The 25,361-nt window shown below is 40.9% G+C and overlaps 1 protein-coding gene and 1 non-coding gene across 5 annotated transcripts in view; both read left to right on the forward strand.

Moving 5' to 3' along the window:
* Positions 1 to 25,361, forward strand: part of ACVR1 (activin A receptor type 1) — a 126,420-nt gene that overhangs the window by 38,785 nt on the left and 62,274 nt on the right. Inside the window, exons 1-4 of one of the 4 annotated variants that reach the window (XM_060302425.2) lie at positions 12,097 to 12,113; positions 12,469 to 12,651; positions 20,182 to 20,336; positions 23,836 to 23,951. In XM_060302425.2, the coding sequence (XP_060158408.1) occupies positions 23,917 to 23,951 (35 nt within the window). In that variant the 5' untranslated portion in view covers positions 12,097 to 12,113; positions 12,469 to 12,651; positions 20,182 to 20,336; positions 23,836 to 23,916. Of the gene's footprint in view, positions 1 to 12,096; positions 12,114 to 12,468; positions 12,652 to 20,181; positions 20,337 to 23,835; positions 23,952 to 25,361 lie in introns of those variants that run through there. The other 3 variants (XM_060302424.1, XM_060302426.1, XM_030852736.2) reach the window with 3 other exon arrangements.
* TRNAD-GUC (transfer RNA aspartic acid (anticodon GUC)) lies at positions 15,947 to 16,018 on the forward strand. The gene has a single exon. It is a non-coding gene; the product is annotated as a tRNA-Asp (tRNA).

Here is a 25,361-nt window from a genome sequence, read left to right on the forward strand (position 1 = left end):
TCTAAGAGACTCAGTTGAATGTATGCTAGAATGTGTTGTCTTAAGATAAACCTGACTGCACAGCAATGCTAGCAGAAGCAACAAAAATGCACCTGAGACAACTAAAATGTAAAAAAAAAAAAAAAAGTTATTATCTGAGAGGTCCCTCCCCTAATACTTAACACTTTCAAAATTAGAACTAACAGAAGCTAGCCTTTCCTTCCTTCCAATTTTAGAAACGAAGCCATTCTAACACTTATAGAACATTATCATTTCCCTCTGGGATTTAAAAAGTAAAAAAGCAAAATCAGGAGACAAATATTTATGAAACGGACAAGGGTTTAGTGACCTGAAAAAGCTCAGTGGAATGTTTCTCAGAATTGTTGACAGTGTGGATGGCAAACAGAGACAATTGCTAATGTTTGGTTGTTTTTTTTCATACTAATCTCCTGGCGCCTTAAAGTGCTGCTGAGGAAGACTAGTTTGTTAACCTGTTGGTCTCTCGAGCAACTTGGAGTGAGAGAATTTAGTTGGCTGTGGTGTAGGCGCTACTTGCGGGGAGGACAGGACAACTTGCTCATCTTTTTACCTCTTCTGGAATTGCTTTTCGATGGTAGAAACGTGTGGCATAAAGTTTATATGTTTTTAAAATATATATATGTGTATGTGTACATACACATGGACATATATACACACTATATATATATGTATACATATAATTTTTTCTTTTAATTGCTGCTTGGCAAATAGTGCACATTTTAAATGAGAATGATGTTATTAAAACCACTCTAAAGACTTTCACATTAGAAATTCTGGCCCAGTTGGGAATTTGTGTTATTGATGGTAAATATAGATTGTTTGTATTAATTGTCAGGTAAGTTGCTTCTTAAGAGTTGCAATACCACAAATGATGGAAAAGCTGAAGTTTCAGCTTGTGCTGATGTAAGTTAATCACAGGTGTGGAATCTTGAGGCTTGCAATGAAAAGACTGCTAATACACTCAACTTCAGGCATGTTTTATTGTATAGAATTAATCTATAAAAAATGAATCCTGGTGGAAAGCTATCTGTTCTGATTAATAGCAACCCAAATCAAGAGGCTATAATTCCATTAGTGGACTGAATGCTTAATGACACGTGAGGAGATGAAAAGTATAGAAAATGTCTCTGCTTTGTGGTTACTCATATAAAATTACTTGAGTAAGAATCCTGAGATTTAAGTATCCATAGATAAGGTAGTCTTGATAATAGCGCTTGCTCTGCAAACAGCCCTATCCTCACCCTCCCACTTCACATCACCACCACCCCATAGCATCATTGGAACCAAAAGGAAGATTCCAGAAGGGTTTGCCCTAATTCTAGGCAAGGCTGGCTTTGGTCCTGACTCTGCATTTGCCACATCCTTCCGGCTTTTGCATCTACCCTTTTGTCTCATCCCCGCCATACATCTTCTCTTAGAGCCTATCCCATTTTATTTTCTGCCAGTTACCATCAGTCTGAGCTTGGTGGTGATTTGCAGATTCACAGTCCTCTCATCTGATAGGTAGGTAGTGTCTGCTTGTTTTATAGCTGGGGACTGGGGCTCAGACAGTAATGTGCTCAAGATCCCAGAGCCTGGGAAGTGACAGAGCTAGGTTCAGTTCCCAAGCTGTGTGATTCCAATGTTTCGGCTCTTTCCACAAAATGAATCGGGAGACAGCGTATGCCCATGCAGTTAGCAGGCACTGCACAGCATACACGCAAGGTCTAAGTTATATAGAAAAAGGCGTAAGAGCTTTAAGAGTGATTTTTTAAAATAACAGTTTTATTGACTTAGTTCATATACCAAAACATTCACTCTTTTGTGATGTACAATTCAGTGGCTTTTAGTGTTCAGAGTTGTGCAACTGTCAACACTATCTAATATTAGAACATATTCATCATCCCCCAAAAGAAACCACCAGCATGTAAGACTGATTTTGAAGCTAAGATCATTGAAGTAGAAGTTGAAGTTTGGGCTCCCAATCGTCCTGTGAACTAAGTGAGAGTAGAAGCCAAGTTCCTGGACCAACCCCCTGGTTGACACCAGTTTTTGTTGACAGAATCCTCTAGAACAGTAAATTCTCAATCTTTTGTTTTTTAAACCTATGTTCAATTTTGATAAACTAAGAGATCTCAAATTCTTCTGCCCGTTTGTAATGAGAAAGCAACAAGATTAAAAAAAATTTTTTTTAATTCACATTTTTTTATTGACCTATAGTTGATTTACAGTGTAGTGCCAATCTCTGCTGTATAGCAAAGTGACTCAGTTACACACATATAGACATTCTTTTTTATATTCTTTTCCATTATGGTTTATCACAGGATATTGAATGTAGTTCCCGTGTGGTATACCTTGTTGTTTATCCATTCTAAATGTAATAGTTTGCATCTACCAACCCCAAATTCCCAATCCATCCCTCCCCCTCCCCCTTCCCTCTTGACAACCACAAGTCTGTTCTCTATGTCTGTGAGTCTGTTTCTGTTTTGTAGATAGGTCCATTTGTGCCATATTTTAGGTTCCACATGTAAGTGATATCATATGGTATTTGTCTTTCTGACTTCACTCAGTATGATAATCTCTAGTTGCATCCATGTTGCTGCAAATGGCATTATTTCATTCTTTTTTATGTAAAAATTTTCTGAACATTTATTTATGGTTTTGATTTTCAAAATATGTCTGCCACCCCCCTTATTTTGATTGGCTAATCATCTGCGTCTCAGGACTTCTAGGTCACCTTCATCGCAGGTTTGCTTGAACACATTAAATGAATCAATACATCATGATTTGAAATGACTCATGCCTTAAGCAATTTTATGTGTAAACTTCAAGTGATCCCAGGCAGCCAGTGCTAATAACAGGCAAGCTTGTTCTCGACATCTTCCTTCTCTTTTCCTTAGCATTCAGCTTTGGCCATGGGCTCCTTTCTCTTACCTTCTTTATGCTTACTAAGTTCTGTTGCAATTATATAGCAATTTATGTATTTATTCTTTTCTTCCCACCGTGTGGTGTAAAAAGGTTGAGGTTGGGGAAATGGGTTGGCTGGGGAGAACCATTAAGAAGGTAGCATTGTCATGGTAAGAAGGACTCATCTTTTTCCCACTCTGGCCCCCAGCACCTTGACCGAAGACATCTGGAGGGAGGCCAGTGAGTGAGAGCCTAGCTTTGGGAATTGTGTGGAGGCCTGGCTCCACATGACCACCTTGGGAATAATTTTCTCGGAAAAAAAATTAACATTATTCTTGTAAGATGAATCATTTCCCTTCTTACATTTTATTGACATCTGAATTTCCAGTAACGTTACAGTGTTAGCATGGTATTTGAGTGTAGCTCTCAAGCTATTTTTCTGTATATATGTAATTTAGAAAAAGATTATGGTCTAAACTGTTGGAGTAGGGAATACTTCCTTGTTTTCATATGTAAGTCAGTAGGAAGCTATGGTTTAGTGTATACGTTTAGTTTACGTACTGTCTTTTTGTATGAAATAAACACTTTAGTTCTCTCTTAGTCTCTTTAACCTAGGATCTGGGGGAGTTTTTTTGCTTTGAATGAAAAGCCATGACAACCCTAAACGTGTATTCTGGTAGGCCTACCTCCTTTTTTCCATTAGCATAATTATTTCTCAATTTTTACTGTTCATATTTCCCTTAGAGTGTTCCTCATCTGCTTTGAATCCATTATCAGGGTTCACCCATTCATTCATAAGCATTTATTAAGGACCTTTTGTTTATAAGACTATCCCTGATGATTCAGAAATGAAAAAATACTACTTATCTTTGAGGAATTCACAGGCTCATTAGGCAGTGAAATAAAAAAAAAAAATTGAAGTGCACTTTTTAGGTGCCGTGATAACAACAGATGAGGGTGCATGTATCTTAGACAGGGTGTGGTTGGTCGTGGGGGCTTCAGGGAAGATTTCCATAGGGAGGTGATTCTTGAGCTGATCCTGAAGTGTACGAATTGACAGATGGAAAAAACATTTCAGGCGGACAAGTACAAAGGCAGAAGGCGAACAAGAAAGAGGCGTCCTCAGGGAGCTGTAAGGTGCAGTTAGGGTCAGAGTGCCTGGGGAGTGGTAACTGGATGAGGTGGGAGAAGTCTCAGGCCAGGTCCTAGAAATCAGGAATTTGCACATGCTCAGAAGAGCCATTGTTGGCACTGTTGGCAGGTTCTTAGAAGAAATCACTGAGAAAGAGTTGGAGTGCTGCTGGTGTGAGACAGGAAGGGCTGGGTGGTTCCACTGCATGAGATAGGACATAAACGAAGGTTAGCAGCTTTGGGTGGTGGGTGATGTAGACACGCTGACTTGAGTTTCGTTAATCCAGATTCCTTGTCTTGGGAACTGGACATATTCCCATACCCCTTGAGAGACTGGCCGTGATAGACACCGCCTCCCTCCCCGCACCCCGCCACTGTTATTCTGCACCCTTTTGTGCATTTTCTTACTCAGTTATTCTTCAGTTGGCAAACAAATTATTGGTAGGCAAATTAAATTAAAAGCAAACCTCGGTGAGTTAAGAACTAAATTGCTAAATTAAATGAAAAATGTTATTATTTTTTAATGAGCGGGTTGGTTCGCATTTCAATACAGGAGTAGATTGGAAAACCATCTTTAATTAAAGAGGTAGCCTTTCCTGTTAGCATAATTCTTACGGAATCCTGCTAGCAATTGTAAAAGAAATATCTAAACGGAGAATCTTTTAGGTAGGAGGAAACTCAGCAACTTGGGCCACCACTCTCAATTTCTAGGTAGGAAAAATGGATGCCGGAGAACACAGGTGACTTACCAGTGTCACACAGCTATGGTGCAGGGGTGTGTCTAGCTCATTAATGTAATGTTTTCTCCACTGTGCCCGATGACCCCCTGCAATAGTCCTATCGAGATGATAGAGCAGGCTTTGAAGAAACCTAATGTTCAAGGCTGCTCGGGGAGTGATAGACCCAGAGTCCCCTGGATTCCTGACTTTAATCTTATTTTAAATTAATCTTATCATTGTTCTTCAGTCAGCAAGTATTTATTGATTGTCTAGTATTGAAGGGATGGTACCCAATTATTATAAAGCTAAACAGTAAATAAGAAGCTATTTTCCTCTTCAAGAAGCTTGCATGTTAGTTTTTCAGATAACTCACTGCAGGTCTGGCAACTGCTTGTAAAATGCATAGCTTGTCTGACATAATTATGGGTATTAGTACATACACGTAGCACACGACAAGAAAACACAGCCATACAAGATATTGTTCACTCTTAATTTTTTTAAACTTTACTGGATCTTTTTCTGTTTGTTACCTTGTTCTGTCCGCAAGACAGAACAGGGGGCAAGCGGTTTCCTGCCTAGCCTTGGAAGTGCCTATGGGTAAATGAAAATTAAACCAAACAATTAGAAAAAGAATGTTGATTGCCTTTTTTAAAAAATTCTCATTGAATCTTAAGTAGGGAGAATGATCTGGTGAAAATTTTATTTAGGTTGGTAATTGACATAAATATTTGCAAGAGGGCATTGGAAGAATGGTTTTTAAAAGCATTAGTTCTCTGTTCTTTATTTTGGTGCCCCTCTTTTGTAATAACCCCCTTCAATGTTTCTGGAAATTTCTGTAGATATGGTTCTGAAAAACTTAACCTTAATGTGTAGTAGTTGTTTGGTGAATACATGTACTAGGAAAACTTACAGCCATTCTAAAATGAAGACTGCTTTTATGAAATAGTAACTTCTATAATTCTTTATATGTTTTTTTGTGTGTGTGTGTGTGGTAAGTGGGCCTCTCACCATTGTGGCCTCTCCCGTTGCGGAGCACAGGTTCCGGATGCGCAGGCTCAGCGGCCATGGCTCACGAGCCCAGCCGCTCCGCGGCATGTGGGATCTTCCCGGACCGGGGCACGAACCCATGTCCCCTGCATCGGCAGGCGGACTCTCAACCACTGCGCCACCAGGGAAGCCCCATTGGATTTCTTTATCGAGCTACCAGCTGCTCTACAAGGCCTGCAGAAAGGCTTGCCATGCAGCTGGTAACATCAGCTGACCAGAAATGCTGTGTTTCCTTCCCAAAATGGTTAACAAAAGTCACCTTTGGGCCTTGTGTGGGGAAAGAAATAAGGAAAGAAAAGGAGAGAGCAGGAATGGAGAAGGAAGAGAGAGAACAAGTGAATTACATGGGCTACGTGTGAGCGAGGGTGTGTGTGTGTGTTTCTGTCTTTCTGTCTGTCTCTGTTGAATCTTCTCTTCCCTGAAGTCACACCTCCTATCTGGTGAGGAGTTGACGAAGGTGTTTTCTATTTTAGTCTGTAGCCTTCCCATCTGGTGTCTGGATTTCTTCTAAGGTGCCACCAGTGGAGGAATGAGTATGGGGTATTAGTCTTCCATGTTCTCTCCTTTCAGGCTTCTTTTATAATATTTATTTTTAAATTACTAGTTTTATGAGTCAAAGTGGTCAAATTTTGGCAGTTTCCTACGATTCAACCTATTAATTCAACCCTTGTGATTCTCATTCTTCCTCACTGTTTCCTCTTCTTTACACCTGCTCCTTAAATATTAAATTTTTATTAATAGCTATCATCTATTACCACCCACTGCATGCCGCGTACTTCACATATGGCCACTCTGCAAGGGCGTCCTGATGCCCATTTTGCCTGGGAGAGACGGCAGCTCAGTTGGCCCAAGACTACCTGTGTAGTGACTGACAGGGCTGGGATTCAGCCCAGGACTCTGTGGTTCAAGTCTGGAACCCTCTTGCTGCTACTCTATCCCACTGCCTTTGTTTCCTTGAGTTTTATTATGATCCTCATGCTTTATATTTCTGGCACAAATAAATGAGCCTTTAAAAGGCTGGACAGAGAAATGGGATTTTGATAGGGTTCCAAACCACTTTGGATGAGGATGTTTGAAGTTATAATTTATAAGCATGTTATCTTCAGAAATACAGTCTGGTACTTAATTGTACTCACTCCTGTCATGGTCCACAGTAGATGCCTCTCATCTTAGCCAAATTGTAATTTAAATTCTGGAGGAGAAAGGTGCTCTGAAATTTGGACCTTAAATCCATCCCAGGGGCCAAAGCGTTAGGAAATCTTGCTTTCTTCCTGTCTCCACTTTGGTTGGTCTTCTTCCTAGGCTTTGAGACAGACCTTAATCTTTCCCTTGAAACATCCTGGAGACTTGGTTCATGCTCATGCTTGCCTCCTCTCCCCAACTCTTTTTCTGGTGAGTTGGATTCCTACTCAGCATCTAAATATACACCTGAAGAGAACAGTGCTTTCATGGAAGAATTCCTTCCCAGGATTTCTTGGGAAATTTATATTCTTCCAAATCCCCAGAAAAATCCGTTAAGAAAAAAGGTAAATGGGAAAAAGTGTTGACATTCTCCTGTGAGAATTAAAACAATCAACACAGAGACATAAGTACATGAAAGGAATCCACTGATGTCAAGTTGAAAGCTAGCCTACGGAACTGAAGGATAAGATTGACATTTCCCAGAGCCAGGTCAGGATAGGAGCGCAGAGGAGAGAATTGGTCATGATTGCTTGTAGCTGTTGCTATGTTATAAGTGGTATTCATGGCCCTGTCTGCTGCTACTGGTGAGTCATCCTTGCAAATAAAATAAATATAAATTTATATGCACAGCGTGTTGTTTACAAATCCTGTGAGTGGTATTCCAAGAAATACGTTTCCAAAGCAAAATAAGCCTTTAAGATGGCAGTTTCAACATGTGATTCTGTGTAGTGCTGTTAACCTGCATTTGGATCTGCGAGGAAGGTTATTTCAGGGATCAACAAACCTTTTCTCTAAAGGGCCAGATCATAAATATTTTAGGCTTTGCAAGCCATATGGACTCTGTCACAACTATCAACTCTGCTGTTTCGTGTGAAAGCAGCCACAGACTATACGTGAAATGAACAAGTGGGGCTGTGTTCCAGTAAAACTTTTATTTACCAAAACAAACTGAGGGCTGGATTTGGCTTGCTATTGGAATGCTATTAATGCTCCAATAATGCTCACTGACATTCGCTAGCATTTGAACATTTGTTACAGACTACGATTCTTTGGAAATACTATTAAGTTTATTTCTTATTTATTTAACCTTTCTTTTAGATATCCATAATAATGAGTAAAGGGTGTTTGGAAGTGTTTGTTGAATAACTTATAACTTGGGGAATTCTGGGGAACTTCCTGGACATTCCCATTTCTCATTCCCAAATCCCAAAGCATAATGTCTACAGGGAATTGGAAAATTTCTGGAGAACGAGATTTGCCGTATCCTTGTGCTCCTCTCTGCTTCCTGATTCAATCAGCATTTATCTTTCCTCAACTTATGTGGCTCTCCTTGTTCTTTGAGCTCTGTGGTGTCCCCCAAGCTTGTCTAGGGTGTGTGACCTATTGTTTTCCCCACTGGGAGATTGGGAATCTTGGGAACTGGTTGATATCTCTGTTGCCTTTCTTCAGAATTACTGATAGATAATACCCAGTATTATCTTGCCCACGTATTCAGGTATCTGGAGTAGATTATTCTTCAAGGATCCTTGACGTTTATATGCTTGGTTGTAGCGTTGTTATTTTAGAGCCAGAACAAGAGGACATTTGTAGTATCATGTGGATGATTTGTGTTATTGTTTGGGATTGGTATACTTCATGCTTTTCTACCATGCTGCTTTAGCACTTTTATTATTTTAAGAGGTAGAAAACAGTAAAGGGGCCTAAGAATACTTACTACAAGAATTCATTTCAGTTCTTACAAATAGTCAAGATACAGTTTAACTTACAGGCAATTAAGAACACAGATTTTGGACTCAGCATAACTTGAGGTGATTTGTTTTACCACATATTTCAAAAGCGTGATCTTGGGACCGTTTTACTTAACCTCTCTATCACTGGCTTCTTATCTTTCAAGTAGGAATACTAATACCTTCCTCTCCAGTTTTGTGGTGTTAGGATTAAATCAGATAATGCAATTGTGTGGTTAGCACAGTTCTAGAACTAAATGATAATTGGCATTATTACTGACTCTTAAAGATGGGAGATATTAACCTTGTTTTGTGGCAGAGGAAACTGAAACAAACGGGTTAAATGATATGTATAAGATCACATTTATTAGGTTAGAAAACTGGGTTTGGCTCTTTCCTAAGTCCATGTTCTTGCTACCATACGCTGCTTAAAGTAATTTCAGTTAACAGTAATTCTATATCAAAGATACACACACCATGGTTTATGAGGCTGGGTGGATAGATGGGGACGGTATGAGATGATGTCTTTTGTCTTTTTTTTTTTTTTTTAAATTGAGGCATAATTGACATATAACATTATGTTAGTTTCAGGTATACATTGCAGTGATTCGATACTTGTGTATATTGCAAAATGATCACCACATTAAGTCTCATTAACATCCATCACCATACAAGGGATGATGTCTTGAAAGAGCAAGGATTTGTAGTATTTGAAAGCCACAGTTTCTAGAAGCCAAGGATATAGTTATAATTAAAAAGTTGAGAAAACTTGCCCCTATTTCCCTGTCGCTTAGCTGCTGTATTGACTGCCAAGAACATGTTAGCTTTTAAGTACCTTTTATGCTTGCCTGTTATCAGTCCCATCATATCACCATGACTTTTAAGAAACTATGCATGTTATCTTAAATTGGATGAAAGAAAAATGTACTACTATGTTAAGCCTGCCACTGGAGTTAGAATGTTTTTTTGTATTTCTCCTTTCCCCCTTCCTCACTCCCACCCTCCACCACTTCACAGGAATGTGCCTCTAACCTTTATGGGTCAGATTTTCACATGGCATGGTTAGTTGCCAATAATTAAACTTCCATAGCTAAACAAATAAATTGGCCAAGGTTTTGGAAAAACTCAGCTCAATGAAAGTTTTGTGACAAGTTGCTGCAGTTTGCTGTATGCACATGGTCTCTGACTTACGATGGTTTGACTTAATTTTTCAGTGTTAAGATGGTGCAAAAGTGATACGCATTCAGTAGAAAGTGTACTTTGAATTGTAAATTTTGATCTTTTCCTGGGCCAACGACATGAGACATGCAGTACGACCCTCTCTTATGAGGCAGGGCAGCGGCGGCTCCTACTCAGTCACGTGAGCACGAGGGTAAACAATTGATACACTTAGAGGTGTTCTGTTCTTCACTTTCTGTACGGTATTCAGTAAAGTACATGAGGTATTCAACACTTTATTATAAAATAGGCTTTGTGTTAGGTGAATTTGCCCAACCGTAGGCTGATGTAAGTGTTGAGCAAGTTTAAATTAGGCTGGGCTCAACTATGAGGATTGGTAGGTAAGAAATAGTGAATGCATTTTCAACTTACAATGGGTTTATTGGAATGTAACCACATCGTAAGTCGAAGGATATCTGTATAGATATTTATTTTATCTTACTGATTTTTTTTTTTTTTCTTTGCTGTACGTGGGCCTCTCGCTGTTGTGGCCCCTCCTGTTGCGGAGCACAGGCTCCGGACGCGCAGGCTCAGTGGCCATGGCTCATGGGCCTAGCCACTCCGCGGCATGTGGGATCTTCCCGGACTGGGGCACGAGCCCGTGTCCCCTGCATCGGCAGGTGGACTCTCAACCACTGCGCCACCAGGGAAGCCCTACACCACAGTTTTGACTTCAATCCATGGGTTATTTGACAGGCTGATAATTTTAAGACAAATATTCAACTATGCTTAATTTGAAGACTTGATTTTTATCCAGTAATTCTTGAGCACCAACTGTATGCGAGTCGAAGAAGAAGAAAATGTGATCCTCGCCTATTTTTTGTTTGTTTTGAGACAAACCCAGTTCAAGGAAGAGGATTAAGTACCAGCTCATACAGAATTGAGTCCTATAGAATATTAATACAAGAGGAATTAGAATGGAAAGATCTGGAAAACGTGAGAATCATTAGGGAAGGCTGAGCGAGGCAGGAGAACCTGAGCACATTCTTGAAGGAATTCTCTGCAGGAAGGTGAGAGAGCTGGGAAGTTGGAAGGGAAATTAGAAGTACTTCTGTAATTAAAAAAAAAAATCTCTGATTTTTAAAAAGAATCGGAAAAATACGCACCAGTATTTCCTTCTTTTCTTGCTTATCTAAAGCTCCTCTCCAAATAGTACCTGTAACTTGAAGACGTGGCCGGCCCTAGGCAGAGCGACCGCCAAGGCCCCTTTGCACTCGCCCCTTCTAAATTACAGTTGGCCTTCGGCAGGTGGGGAGGCACCTTCCGCGTGAATCTGCCAAACTCCCCTGTCCCGGCATCTAGGAAAACACCAGGATTTCCACAGTTTGCTCTGAAACTCAAGGGTTGTGGGTGCCGCTTAGCTGAAGAGTTTGTTTTGAAGGATGTCCACTCTAGAAATGGCTTTTTACTCTTTAACTTCACTAAATGATTGCTGGAAATGTCAAGCTTCTGGTTGACCTTTCTACGGGGGGATATTTTTATCTGTCTTATTTTAGTGTCTTATTTTTTGTGTGTCTGATTTTTACATTCGCGATTCTCTTTTCAAATTGATTCTGAGGCTCAATTTAAACTGAAGCGAGGCAAGTTTTGATATTATTTGTAAAGCATTTCCCTTGAATTTCAAGGTTGATGTGAATTTTTTTTTAATTGTGTGATTTTACTTCCAAATAATTATTGAGGAGTGCTGTATTTTGGATTTCTTTTCTGCTTTGATTTATTTACATGAAAGTTTTCTTGGCAAAGTGTCCCTTGAGGTTAAAAAATAAAAAGGTGCTCTTTTCCAAAAGGAGTACGTTTTTCAGTGTTTTGTGTTGCTCAGCTATTTGAATGGAAAAGTTTGGTTCTAATAAAAATTTCCTCTTCCTTTGACAAATGTTGATGTTTTTAAAGTCTTCCTAAAGGAAAAAGGAGCTTGGGTGGCTTTTTGTTTTTTTTGATAGTTATCTAGAGCCCCCTTCCTTTCCTCTGTGTGATCCTAACCCCACCATTGTTTTATGGGTCTTTGAACTAGATCTGTCTACAGCTGAGAGTGGTGGTTGAAAATGGACCCAAACCAGGTTATTTTGGGGTGGATACACGAGAAACTGGTTACTGTGGTACATGGGGTGTCTCTAGGAGCAGCCAGGGGTCTGGAGAGAGACTTTCATTCTATACTTGTGGACGGTTTGAACTTTGTTTTTCCCAGGTACATATCATAGTTGATATATGCAAAGCCTTTGTTTTTTTGTTTGTTTTTGTAATGGCTAGAGTACGTGGTATATGGACTTTAAAGGAGCTTGATTTTGAAGTTTACCAACTGCAGGTTCCACTGGGTTTTGTGTCATTTAGAAAAATATTTAAGATCGGTACGGACCTATGACCTCAACTTACCGCGTGTCTGTTTTCCAACCCTTTCCATCCTTGCTGCAATTGTAAATCGGCCTTGGTTTTGTGGTCTCAATTGAAAGGCTTGTCAAGTGTGCACTTCCTTTAGCCTGCACATTCACAACTACAGACTTTTCTTCTGCTTAGCTGGTTTTCTTTCTTCTTCCCCTCCACAGCCCCGAGCCGCTTGTGAGCGTCACATTGCCAGCGCCAGAGCTACTGGAGAATTCTCATTATTCCAGGAGACTCTGGGAGCGCCTCTCCCACCTCCAAGGCTCCAGGAGCAAGTGAGCGGAGCTCTGAGGAAGAGCCACTGCTGGAAGGACTGCGGGAGGAGATGCCCCGGAGCCGGCTCTAAGGTAGCCAAGCTAGCTTTTTACCTAGGAGCTCTCAGTGGCCTTGCCAGGGCCAGCAGCAGAGACATTTCAGCAAATCACCTCTTTTAATGTTCCTTGGCAGAGATCAAATTGACACGGTCAGTTCTTAGCCACGATGATCATATCGTTGTTTTGTATGAATCCAACATAAGAGAGATAGGACCAAACCCAGTGGTTCTTTATTTTTGCATTACCTTGAATGTAGGCTTTTTTTGGTGGAGTTGCTCAGTTATCTTTGAACTCTGGCCAAGTTGTTCAAATACCACCAACATTTCCCTACGTATAAAGTGCTTCTGCCATTCTTTTCACCTTATAGGACCACTTTTTAAAATTTTTCTTTCCTTCTAAATAGGCTACGTTTTAGAGCAGTTTTAGGTTCACAGCAAACCTGAGCAGAAAATACAGAGAGTTCTCATAGGCGGCCCTGTCCCCCACACACCCGGCCTTCCCCAGACTCTGTCTCCCCAGCAGAGTGGTCCATTTATTGTAGTAGTTGATCCGCACTAACACGTCATTATCACCCAGAGCCCACGATTTACATGAGGATCTGCTCTTGTGCATTCTGTGGGTCTGGACACATGTATAGTAATATGGATCCCCCATTATAGTACCCTACAGAAGAGTTTTACTGCCCTAAAAATCCTGTGCTCTATTAGTCCCTGCCCCCTACCCACTCCTTGGCCACCACTGATCTTTTTATTGTCTCCATACTTTTACCTTTCCCAGAACTACATTTTCATAGTATGCTTCCTTGGAGTACTTTGAAATCTCTGTAAAGAAGTCTCGCTCTCAGGATGAAGCGCTATTAAGGTTGTGTTAAGCTACGGAGGTAACACAAATACCAACTTTAGAATAGTCTGTCAGATGTTTCTATGAGGGGAGGCCTGAAGTGCTAACTGTATGTGGGAGTGTCTCTGAGTTAAAAGTCGGGATTGCCTGGATATGGTTTGAAACTTGTACATAGAGACAGAAGCATGAGGTCTCTGTAGCCTCTTTAGGTTCAGAACTTTGGGGGAAGGTCTCTAGTAGCTGTCAAGTGCTCTCTCTTTTTTTTTGCGGTACGTGGGCCTCTCACTGTTGTGGCCTCTCCCTTTGCGGAGCACAGGCTCCGGATGCGCAGGCTCAGTGGTCATGGCTCACGGGCCCAGCCGCTCCGCAGCATGTGGGATCCTCCCGGACCGGGGCACGAACCCACGTCCCCTGCATCGGCAGGCGGACTCTCAACCACTGCACCACCAGGGAAGCCCAAGTGCTCTCTTTTTTAAGGAAAGTCTAATTTATTATTTTCAAAAATTTTATTCTTTTATGTAAAAGTTTATTTTTGATTATTTAATTTCAAGTAGTACAAAACAGTCTAAAGATAAAATTTTCTCCCTTCCTTTTCTCTTTTACCCACAGGTAATAATTTGGAACACAGAATTTTTCACATACAAACTTTTCATAGACACACAAATTATGTGTATTAATTATGTTTAAAAATGGATGGAACGTGGCTATACATTTGGTTTTACAACTTGCTTTTTCCTTTCACTTGATATGCTTTGGATATTTTCCCTTTTAAGCAGAATCTCAATATAAGTAATGACTTCTTAGTGTTCCTTATATGGCTGTAACATAATAACAATCAGTCCTCAAGTGATGGGGTTAGCCTACAATTTAAAGGGGTATATGGGGGGGGTGGAGACCTTTCACATTAGGGAAAAGACAAAAGCCGTGACTGTTGACTTTGAACTCTTAGTCACTGAGGATGTGAGTTTTTATTTTCCAAGGCAGATGATGCACAGCTTTGGGCTGTTGCCGAGGTGTCACTTATGTCAGGTTTTTATCTTCTGGTTGCCTGGAAGGAACATCCTTGGCACTAGGCTGTGTTCATGTATTAGCATAGTTGTTAGTTCTGGCTACCATCCTTGGAGCACTATGAGATATTTTCATGCCCATTTAAGGTGGCATGAGGTTCAATGAGTTCTAAGAGAAAGTAATGAATAACAGGGGTGGAATTAAGAGACTGACTTTATTTTGCACATATATTTATTTGAGGGAGGAGGAGGAGATGATGGTGTTAGTTAATTGCTAACCCTGTGATTCTTAATTATGAAACAGGGTTAAAATTGTTCAGCTCAATAGCTTCCTAGCGTGGTTGACAGCGAGAATCGCCAGACAAGTTTTTAGATATCTGGGGCCGATATGAATATTTGTATTGTTATTATTTTATAAAATATTTATTTCTAGGAAGGTAATAATATAATCAATGTTTATAAGGTTTAAAAGGTACAAAAAGAGTGAGAAATAAGTCTCCCTCCTCCCTCTCTCCCAGTTACCCTTCCTGGAGACAACCATTGTTACCAATTTCTTATATATTCTTTCAGAGATTTCAGGCATATACCAGCAATAATCTAAAGATTATTGCAATTTCTTTCTTTTTTTTTTTAACCCAAGTGAAAAAGCATTCCACTTAGAGATGGGCTGGAATTTATTTAACCAGTACTATATTGATGACCATATAGATCATTTCCAGTTTTATTATCATAAACAAGGCTTTAGGGGATAACCTTGTACATGTATCATTTTAAACATGTTTGTGAACGTGTCTATAGGATCCATTTCTAATAGTGGAATTGCTGGGTCAAAGATAGGCACATTTTAATTTTGGTAGAAATACTGCCAAATTGCTCTGTTCATAGAGCTTGCAAAGTTTTAGATTCCACCAGCAATGGATGAAAACTCTGCTTCCTCATACCCTTGCCAATCACAGTATAATTGTCAAACTGATCATTTCTTCTCTGCCAGATCTATAGGTGAAAAATGACAGTTTAATGGAGCTTTAATTTGCATTTTTTCTTATTTTGATTGACATTGAGCATCTTTTCATAAGTTTAAAGGCCATTTGTATTTCCTGTTCTGTTCCATGTTAGTGTCCTTTGTCTGTTTTCCTATTGGGTTATTGATCTTTTTATTATCAGTTCACAGGAGCTCCTATGCATTAACAGATTAGCACCGCCCCCCCTTCTCTCCTTGTGATATGTGATATTTTACTTGGTAATTTGTGTAAAAATAATTATTTTGCAGTGTGGATTATTTAAAATTTTGTATACTTAAATTTACCAATTCATTCAACAAATATTTATTGAATGCCTCTTATGCATTAAGCACTTATTCTAGGCAGTAGGTTATACAATAGTGAAGAAAATAGATCCCAGTTCTTGCTCCATGGAGCTTACGTCCTAGTGAAAGAGACAGTAGATAAAAGACGTTTAAAAATATTAGTTATAGAGGGAATTCCCTGATGGTCCAGTGGTTAGGATTCGGCGCTGTCACTGCCGGGGCCCGGGTTCGATCCCTGGTCGGGGAACTGAGATCCCACAAGCCATGCGGCAACCCCCCCACCCCCTGCCCACCGGCTCCCACCGCCTCCCCATAATATTTATAGAGATAAATATATATTTAGCCTTTTTGTGGCTTCAGGACTTTGTAATACAGTTAAAAGACCTTTTCCATTCTTAGAGTTAAAAACTTATCTTTCCTTGTAGTGTCTTGTGGTTCTTTTTTTAGGCTTAAATCTTTGATCCATCTGGAATGTTAGGTATGAATCCAACTTAATTTTTCTCTGGGTGCTCTATTAATTAGGGTAAGGCTGAGTTGCTGCAACCAAGGGACTGAAATATGCTATGGTTCAAAGAACAGAGGAGTTGACTTTTTTCTTCACTTTACAGTTCCAGTGTGAGCAAAGCAAGTCAGCAGAACTGCCCGTATCCGCTGGTCGTTGAGAGTCAGGTTCCTTCTGTCCTGTGGCTCCAGGAATTGTCACTGTACTTATCTGCATGGTCGATGGGTTGCTACCATAGCTGGGTTCCCTCCATGTGAAGGACGAAGGAGAAAGTTCAGGGCAAGTGATCACATGTCACTTCCTGCTTCCATTGGTGAGAACATAGTCTTGTGGGCACACCTGGCTGTGAGGGAGTGTGGGGAATGCAGTCCGTGCTGGTCAGCATGTGGCCAAGAAGAAGTGAAGAAGGAATTTTAGTGGAAAGTAAGCAGTCTCTGTCCCATTGGCTAGTCATTCCAATTTTACTGAATAGTCCCAAATTTTCCCTTTTGATTTCTTTTGTATTATAAATTCCCATGTACATTGTGGTCTATTTCTGGGATATCCATTTAGTTTAATTGAGCTCTTTGCCTGTGTGTGTAGTAGGATCACACTGTTTTTCTTAAACTCTTGGAGCTTAATACTTTTTTTTTCTTTTGTAGGGGTAATTCCTGAATTACTGAATTTTACTGAATTTTATTGAATTTTCATATTTATTTTAAGTTCCCTTTTACAGAACTTTAAAGTTTCATGTTACAGAATTTTCATATTTATTTGTGTGTGTGTGGTTTGTAAAAAAATATATGAACTTTAAAATTATCATATGTAGTCACCACTCCCTCCCTGCTAAGAAGCAAACCTGTTAGTATGATTATTGGGATTGTGTTAAATGTCTAGATAAGTTTTGTGAGGGAGGTTTCACAATTTTATGGTGTTAATTTTTCTTATTTGGTGATAACGTTGCACAGTGTTTGGGAAACATTGATCTGGACTCTCCAGTCTTTTGATATCCTTGACCCATGAAATTTATGTAATTGGAGTGGGAGAGAGGAAGGACCAACTTATCATAAGATGCTGTGTTACTTTTTTAGTTTAATACTTGATTTCTGATAATGACTAGGTAAGTGAAGCCTATTTCTCTATTAAAAATTAATAAACTTGTAACTTGAAAAAACAATTTTCCTGTCTGAAGGTAAAAAACAGTTGACATTTCAGGAGGTTATTATATAAACTTATTTGTAACACAAACCTGGTTTTTTGCATATATGTATGATATGCAGTGCTGTTACTTCCTCCGAGTGTGTGTGTGTGTGTGTGTTAGTCTGCATCTTTTTTTGAACAACACACATTCCTCTTCAGTCTTCTCCTTTTTACCTTTTTATTATAAAGTGAAACACAGATATCACACAAAGTATACATAGCTTAGTTAATTTTATAAGGTAAATGTTTTTTGTGACCACCACACAGGTCAAGAGAGTATTAGCGGCCTCCCTAGAGCCCCTTGGCATGTCCCATGACTGTCATGGTCCCTCTCTCTCTCCAGAGGTAACCACTCTCCTGACTTCTATAGTAATTGCTTCGTTGCCTTTCTGTATGGTCTTATCACCTGCCTGTGCATGTCTAGCCACTGTAGTTTAGTCTTGCACACCTTTTTACGTCTTTGAAGTCTAAAGCTCAGGTTCCCCCTCCAGCCCTTTCCTTTTCTTACAGTTTATCTGTCGAAGAACTCAGCCACTTGACCTCTAATTTCCAACTGGCTGGATTTGGTGATTGCATCCTCATGGTTCAGTTCAACTTGTTCTCTTTCTTTTAGTGGGAAATGGTAGTTTAACCCCACAGTCTGGGTATCCGGAATGCTCACTGCTACTGGGTAGGTCATCGTTTCTAGGCCTTTTTAGTGGACAGAGGAAATACGTATGTATAAAATACTCAGTGAGTTCATACTGTTGCTTCCAATTCAAATTCAGTTTATATGGTTCTTACTTAACCTTAGCTGAATTACATCTCTAACTCCCTTATTCCACGCAGAAAATTTAGGTTCTCCAGAACAGCAGGGAACAATAGTATTTGAATAGGCCATAGTTAGGCATCTGCTGTCTTCCACACATTACACACAGTATTCTCCACACCACCACAATCCCAACACCGCACCACGAGTGATGATAACTGAAAGGCGAGAAAAACAGTTCTCTTTTTGTGTGCTTATCCCCATTCTCCTCGCAATTTTCAGGGGGAGGAGTGGGGGATGTTTATAGTTGTTGAAAACTGGGCAAATTTAAACACTGATTAGCTTTTAGATGATATTTGGAGGAGGAATACTTTTAATTTTGTTACATGAGATGTTGGTTTTATAGTTATGTTTAGAATAAGTCCTTATCTGTTAAAGAATTTGTGGGTGAAATGATGTGAGTTCTGGGATTCTCATTAAAATACATCAGGAAGAAAATGGGCAGAATAGAGGAAATAAGATTTCTTATTTTTGGAACTGAGTGGTAGGATGTGGCTTATTTTTGAAACTGGGAGGTCAAAAATAGGGTTTATTATCCTTTTTCTCAATGTAACTTGAAATGCCTGTTATGCAAAATTTTTTAAAATTAATCTTATAAACAGTGAAAAGACAAGGGCCTACGATAGGGAAGGAAGGTGATAAGGAAGGAATATTCAGGGAAGTGGAAAAATGAGTAAAGAATCCTAACCTGGTGGTTCCGTTTGGCTCAGTGGCCTTGAAGCTGGGTAACATCTTGAATGAGAAGAAGGGAGGGCTGAGATGTGAGGCCTCAAGGGAAACCAGCGTTTAAGATACGAGTGGCAGAAGAGGAAACTCCCATCCAAGGAAACTGAGCAGATCCAACCCATAAAAGTAAAGATAGCAGAGAGATGGCGCCTCTGAATCCCAGCTAGGGAAGAACCAGGGAATGGACCAGTTGATGCCACCCTCAGCGTTCTCAGCATCACCCAAATTGCCGGGGGACTGGGGGATTCCTAGGCCTCAGGTCAATCAAATACAGATCTCGGTGGGTGAGGCTTCAGAGTCTGACTTCTGAGGAAGCTCCCCGGTGAATCTGAAGGATAAGGTAAGGTTACAAAGAGTTAGAACCTTAGCCAGAGGCATTTTGGTGATGGACCGGGTGGAGAGGGGAGATGTGGAAGGAGCTTTGTGTAGTGCTCTTTCTAGAAAGTTTTCTGCGAGGGTATGAAGAGGGTAGATATGGGAGGACTTGGGGCCGAGGGAGGTGGTGGTTGCTGAAATAGTTGTTGCTTATAATAATGTAAGAGAGGTTTGCCTGTAAATGTGGAGGATGTGAATGGTTCCTTATGCAGGATGATGACTGAGTGGTCAGGCCAAGCATGAGGTTAGGCGCCCCCCCTCACCCCCCACCCCAGTACCAGATAGGTTATTTTTATTTTTATTTATTTATTTTTTTTTTGTGGTACGCGGGCCTCTCACTGCTGTGGCCTCTCCCGTTGCGGAGCACAGGCTCCGGACGCGCAGGCTCAGCGGCCATGGCCCACGGGCCCAGCCCCTCCGCGGCATGTGGGATCTTCCTGGACCGGGGCACGAACCCGTGTCCCCTGCATCGGCAGGCAGACTCTCAACCACTGCGCCACCAGGGAAGCCCGATAGGTTATTTTTTTGCCAAGCACGTGAGTTTCGATGGTTCGGGGGAAAGCTTGAAAATGGTCATCATGAATTAGATGTTCTTTCTATTGGTTAATGTTTTGAATTACACATTAAAGGAGAGGTACTCAAGTCTTTGCATAGGGACCTCTGCTTCTCAAGTTCTGACTGGGCCTTTGGGCCCCTCCCCGAGGAAGAAGGAAGGAGTGGGGTTTTTACGGCTGATGTTGGCCCTGTTTTCTTATTCAGCACTCCTGCTCTTCTTCACATTCTGTTTTCTCTTTTTTGGTTTCCTTTTCTTCGTGTTCAGGTGACACTCTTATACGCGTAGAACCTCCGAGAGGGGTTGCCTGGTACAGGGTGGTGCTTTCCAGTTATTTGCTTTGGGACTGACTGTTGGAGGGATCCCTACATTTTCTGGATTTCCTAATGTCTGACTTCGAAGGTTGTGGGGAGAGGACTGAGGTGAGTACCCTGTTCCTCCTGTTTTTCTCTGCCTCCATGTCTTTGTTCTTCATAATAGGTTGGATTCATCATTTCTACCCTGTAGACTTTCTACCCCTGTGTACTTGGGAGCATCTTCTGTCTCCTAGATTTCGTTTCTTTCTCCCCACTTAGTAGAGTGCATTTATTTTTACTTTTAACATGCCATTAATTTCTAATTTAGGTCAATTGAGCATTTTGATTTTTTTTAAAAAATAAATTTATTGATCTTATTTATTTATATTTTTGGCTGTGTTGGGTCTTCGTTGCTGCGTGCGGGCTTTCTCTAGTTGTGGCGAGCGGGGACTACTCTTCATTGCGGTGCGCAGGCTTCTCACCGCGGTGGCTTCTCTTGTTGCGGAGCACGGGCTGTAGGCACGCAGGCTTCAGTAGTTGTGGCACGCGGGCTCAGTAGTTGTGGCACACGGGCTTAGCTGCTCCGCGGCATGTGGGATCTTCCCGGACCAGGACTTGAACCCGTGTCCCCTGCATTGGCAGGCGGATTCTTAACTACCGCGCCACCAGGGAAGTCCGAGCGTTTTGGTTTGAGTGGGTGGTTTTTTGGTTATGAAAGTTTTCTGGTCTCTTTCTGTGTGGTATCAGAGCCTCTCCCTGTCTTATTTCCCCTCCTCTTTGTTTTCTGTTGTGGTTACTTCGATGCTAACTTGTTCCACTTGTACACTGACCCTGTGTACACGGCTCGTTTTCTTTCTCATGATCATATTTATACTTTTGATGGATATATTTAAATGAACAGCTGTGCATTTGTTGAGTCATACCACAATTATCTGATTCTGCCTTAGCTGCTCCAGGGGCAAAAGCATATTTCAAGCTAAGTCGTGAGAGAATTCCGTTAATCACATTCTAACTGGGAGAGGGGAGAGGAGAAAGACCACTAAGAAAAGTCTTTTGAAAGATGAATGTTAATTAGTTGTTCAGTTATTTTAGAATAGATTGATTTGGTTGCTATTTAAGGTGTCACCTGAAGAAACTTTATAACGATGTAAATAACTGTAAAGGTTTAATGATATCAGACAGGCTAAATTCTCTGGAGTTGTTGATGTGGGGATAAACTTAGTAGCTGGTTTATTTAAATAGATAAGCGGTCTTTAAAAGAGTTTCTTTCTGTAAAGACTGGTGTTCTTGACTCAGCATTCCTTGAATTCATTGGCTAAATATTTTGTTTTAAGCTTCCTGAACAGATAACATTACAGAAAACGTTACAACTTTCTTTTTCTTCAAATCTATTAATTGCTAATTATAACCTCTGATTGAGTCTTTGGCTTCCATCAGCCAGATCTATTTTTCTCTTGACACTTCCTCATGGTTTTCTGAAGGTTATTAATAGGCATGGAAGCATGGCTTTCCAAATAGCGTCAATAACTGTTAGGAGACTAGTGGGGGGCAGAGTGGGGGGAGATGATATGTCAATTCCTGACTCGGAGGAGGTGTATTTTCAAGCTACAGAAGCTGTCTCAGAGGTCACTGGGGATGGCTCTGGGCAGATCAGCTGGTGTCTGCAACTAGAGATCCAAGCAGTCCTATCCAAATGGGATACTGTCCACCAGGGAGTTGTCTGCTCTACCCAGAGTCTGCCAGCCGTCTTTTTGTTTGGCTGCTTCTCTTGGATGACACCCTTGAAAACTGAAATCCAGGTTACAAATGATATCTTTTAATTTATCTCCAATACCTGGTTGCAGCTATATTACATTGAGGATGAAGAGCAGCCCTCTCCCCCAGTCATTTCCTGGCCAGCCTGTAAAACATTCCTTAAACCTCCCTCTCGTCTCCCCACCCAAACCAAAGTGTAACGTAGACTAAGATGTTAGAATTAATGTGTTTTAATTTCCATTGAGTGCCTCGTATGTGCCAGGATGGCGATGTAGCCATGATCCAGGCAGAGTCCTCACTCTCACGCTGCTTAAATTTTGGTGTGTGGAGTAAGGACGGATGGGAGAGGGAGAGACATAATAAAGACCAATAAACTAATACATACATGACAGATGTCACGCAGCGTTAAGTGCTGTGAAGAAGACGGCAGGGCGCTGTGGGCTGAGTGTGGGGAGGTCTGAGGCAGGAATGGGCTTGAGTGTGTGTGGGGTACGGAGGAGAAGGGGTCTGGTCAGGCTGGTGTATAAAGGGTGGTTTTTCTCACCTCCACAGAAATCTGCTCTAGTGCTTCCCATTTTAAAAAGAGAGAGAGAGAAATAGACCTCCTTGGTGCTGATGTCTTTTTTATTTAATTTCCCCCGACCCTTCAAATTATTACGCGTTGGTCATGTTAGCCTTAGAATTGGGACAGTTGTGTCAGATGGCAGTGCCTGAGATACCATTTGTCTGGTAACAGGAGGGATAGGAAGGGTCTGAACTCTTAGGCTAAAGGGGAAACTGCAGGCAGTGAGAAATGCCGCAGAGGGCCGAGAAGGCATCTAACTGAGGGCTTTGGGAGGAGGTGGGATTTTAGATGGACTTCACAGTTACTCATCTAAGAGTTTCACTGGTGGAGTTGGGGGTGAGGGTAGGGGGAATAATAGGGTCCTTTCTACCGGTAGGTAAAAAAAAATACATAAATAAAATAAAAGAAAGTCCCAGTTTGTAAACTGGAGGGAGAGGAGCCCTGAGCTGCCTAAGAGAATAGAACAAAACAGCTGGGAGATGATGGGTACTATCAGTTGAAACAAAGCGGAGAGCCGTGGCTATTTGATACAGAGGGAATGAAGTGGAAGACGAGGGACAGTTTCCATGTAGTCAAGCGCGTCAAAATAAAACCGAGACTTGAGATACCAGTAAGGCATGCCGTGGGTGATCAAAACGTTGGAATCTCAGAAGCTTAGCTTAGTTATTATCTTTATATTTGGTAGGGGTGTAGCAAAGTCAGTTTCGTCCTGTATACAATGAAAGTAAGTCTATGGGGTTTCTTCGGTTCTAACATGGTAGCTTATCCTTTTACTGATTTTCGTTCAGTTAAACCTCATTTACCTACCCTTGCCTTTTTTTTTTTTTAAACCAGATTATATTATTCTTTTCCTGGCCTTTCCAAACCATATCTTGGGTCCATCTGTCACAGCTGGAATGTTTGTAGTGTAACTCTTTCAGTCAGAACCCTTTCTTTCCTGAAATAATCTGTAATTATTTCCTCTAACTACAGGATGAACTGATCCAGGGGCTGGATTTCAGTACTATAGGACTTGTCCAAGAAGCTATTTGTATTCATCTATCTTGAAAGATCAAATTACATGCTAATATTCTGAAAGTAACACCCCACCAGAAACCCCCCCGCAGCAGTGAAGTCTATATAAAACCAAGCCCTGGCAACTTGCACATTGCCAGTTCAGACAGAGTGTGGTGTTAAAAATATTTCACAGGTCATTTGTGAACTGGAGAAAAGACCCTGACTTAACTTATATGGTATGATGCTTTGGTTTAGCCTTTCTTTGCAGCTATAACTGACAGCCCATGTCTCTCTCCACCCTTTCCAAAGTCCCAGGTAGTTTGGAGCAAGCTGTCCTTGGGTTCTCTCTCTGCTTGTTGACCATAGAAGAGACATAACTATTGTCACATAATGGCTGATTTTTGTCCCCCTTGGAGGTGGTGGTTGTAAGTATACCTTCCCTCAAGATTGTATATTTAGAGTCTGCCTTGCTGGATCTAATTTGCCCCCCAAATGTGCCCGACCTAACGCTAATGCCTGTTTTTATTTTATGATGCGTCACAAGAGAACTGAAGAATGGGGATGGGAGGGAGGAGGTAGCAACCACTTGTGTACTAGCAACGTGGCTTGTCTTTCCTTTCACATCAAGATTCCCCCCCCCCCCCAGGGGCAGGGGAGATAATCCGAGGTTACAGGGTATATGAAATTAATTTGAGGTTAGAGAAATGCAAAGACGGCATGATAAAGGTGGCCCAAATAACCATTGTTTTCTGAGAGGAAAATCAAGATGGGTAAAGATCACAACGTGTTGAAGCTTGGATAAAATGTTAAGGAGGACTGTGGTTAGTTCCATAGTTTAGGAAGCTAAACTATGGCTGGCTGGTTTAACGAAGGTTGTGAGCGTTTGTTAATTAGGACCTGGACTCTGGTCACGTGGCTTTGGGTTTGACTTTGTGTGCTCGAGCAAGGTACTTCTAGCTACCCATTTTCTTATCTGTAAGCTGGGATTAATAGGAGTATTTCTTTTAGAGTGTTTTGGGGAGAGGTTGAAAGAGATAACGCATAGGATCTCTAAGCACGGCGCCTGGCTGCTTAGTGAGTGGCACTGCTGTTACTGTAATAATGATGTGCTGTTGACAGATGACTAAGGGAAAGCAGAGTCACTCTCCTTCTTTTCTGCTTTGCCTCTACCTTTTATATTAAAGAGAAAGATTTGTTTTTTCTTATGGAAGGCGTAGCATAGGCCATATAAAAGAGACGTAAAGAAAAAACTGTCATGGAACAGTTGTGATAGCCCTCACCGACGGTGAGTGAGCGACTTCACGTGGATGGTGAAAAAGTCATTCAAAATAGGGATGGGTGAATGTACAATCCATCTTTCAAGATTCTTTCTGACTTGGAGAGTGTTAGAAATTGAATTGAGAAGAGCATCAAGGAAGTCCCTATTGAACGAGTCGGTGCTCAGTAGATTATGTGTTGAACAAATGGACAAACCAAATGAGTCTAGGCCGCCAGGCCAGACAAATGAACATTTTGTAGAATCTTCTGATGGGAACGAATCTCAGGGTTCATCTTACAGCTTTGCTTTCATCCTCAGCACACAGATAACAAGTTGTTTGCTGTTCATAACTTTAGGTTTGAGAAATATCTTTTATTCTTACAGTAGATTATCAACTAGATTGCTTAATATGAGTTCTAAAGGTTGAATATAGAAGTGCAGTATACTCCTGGTTATTCTGTGACTGACATCAGAATGCTTTGTGATTTTTGGGGGGATGTACTGCAGTATATCTGTGGCTTTATCCAGCTGTAAAATTGTGATGAGCGAAAGAAGTACCAAACTTGGTCTCAAGCCC

The sequence above is a fragment of the Globicephala melas genome, chromosome 7 (genome assembly GCF_963455315.2).
Source record: "Globicephala melas chromosome 7, mGloMel1.2, whole genome shotgun sequence".
Classification (NCBI taxonomy): Eukaryota; Metazoa; Chordata; class Mammalia; order Artiodactyla; family Delphinidae; genus Globicephala; species Globicephala melas.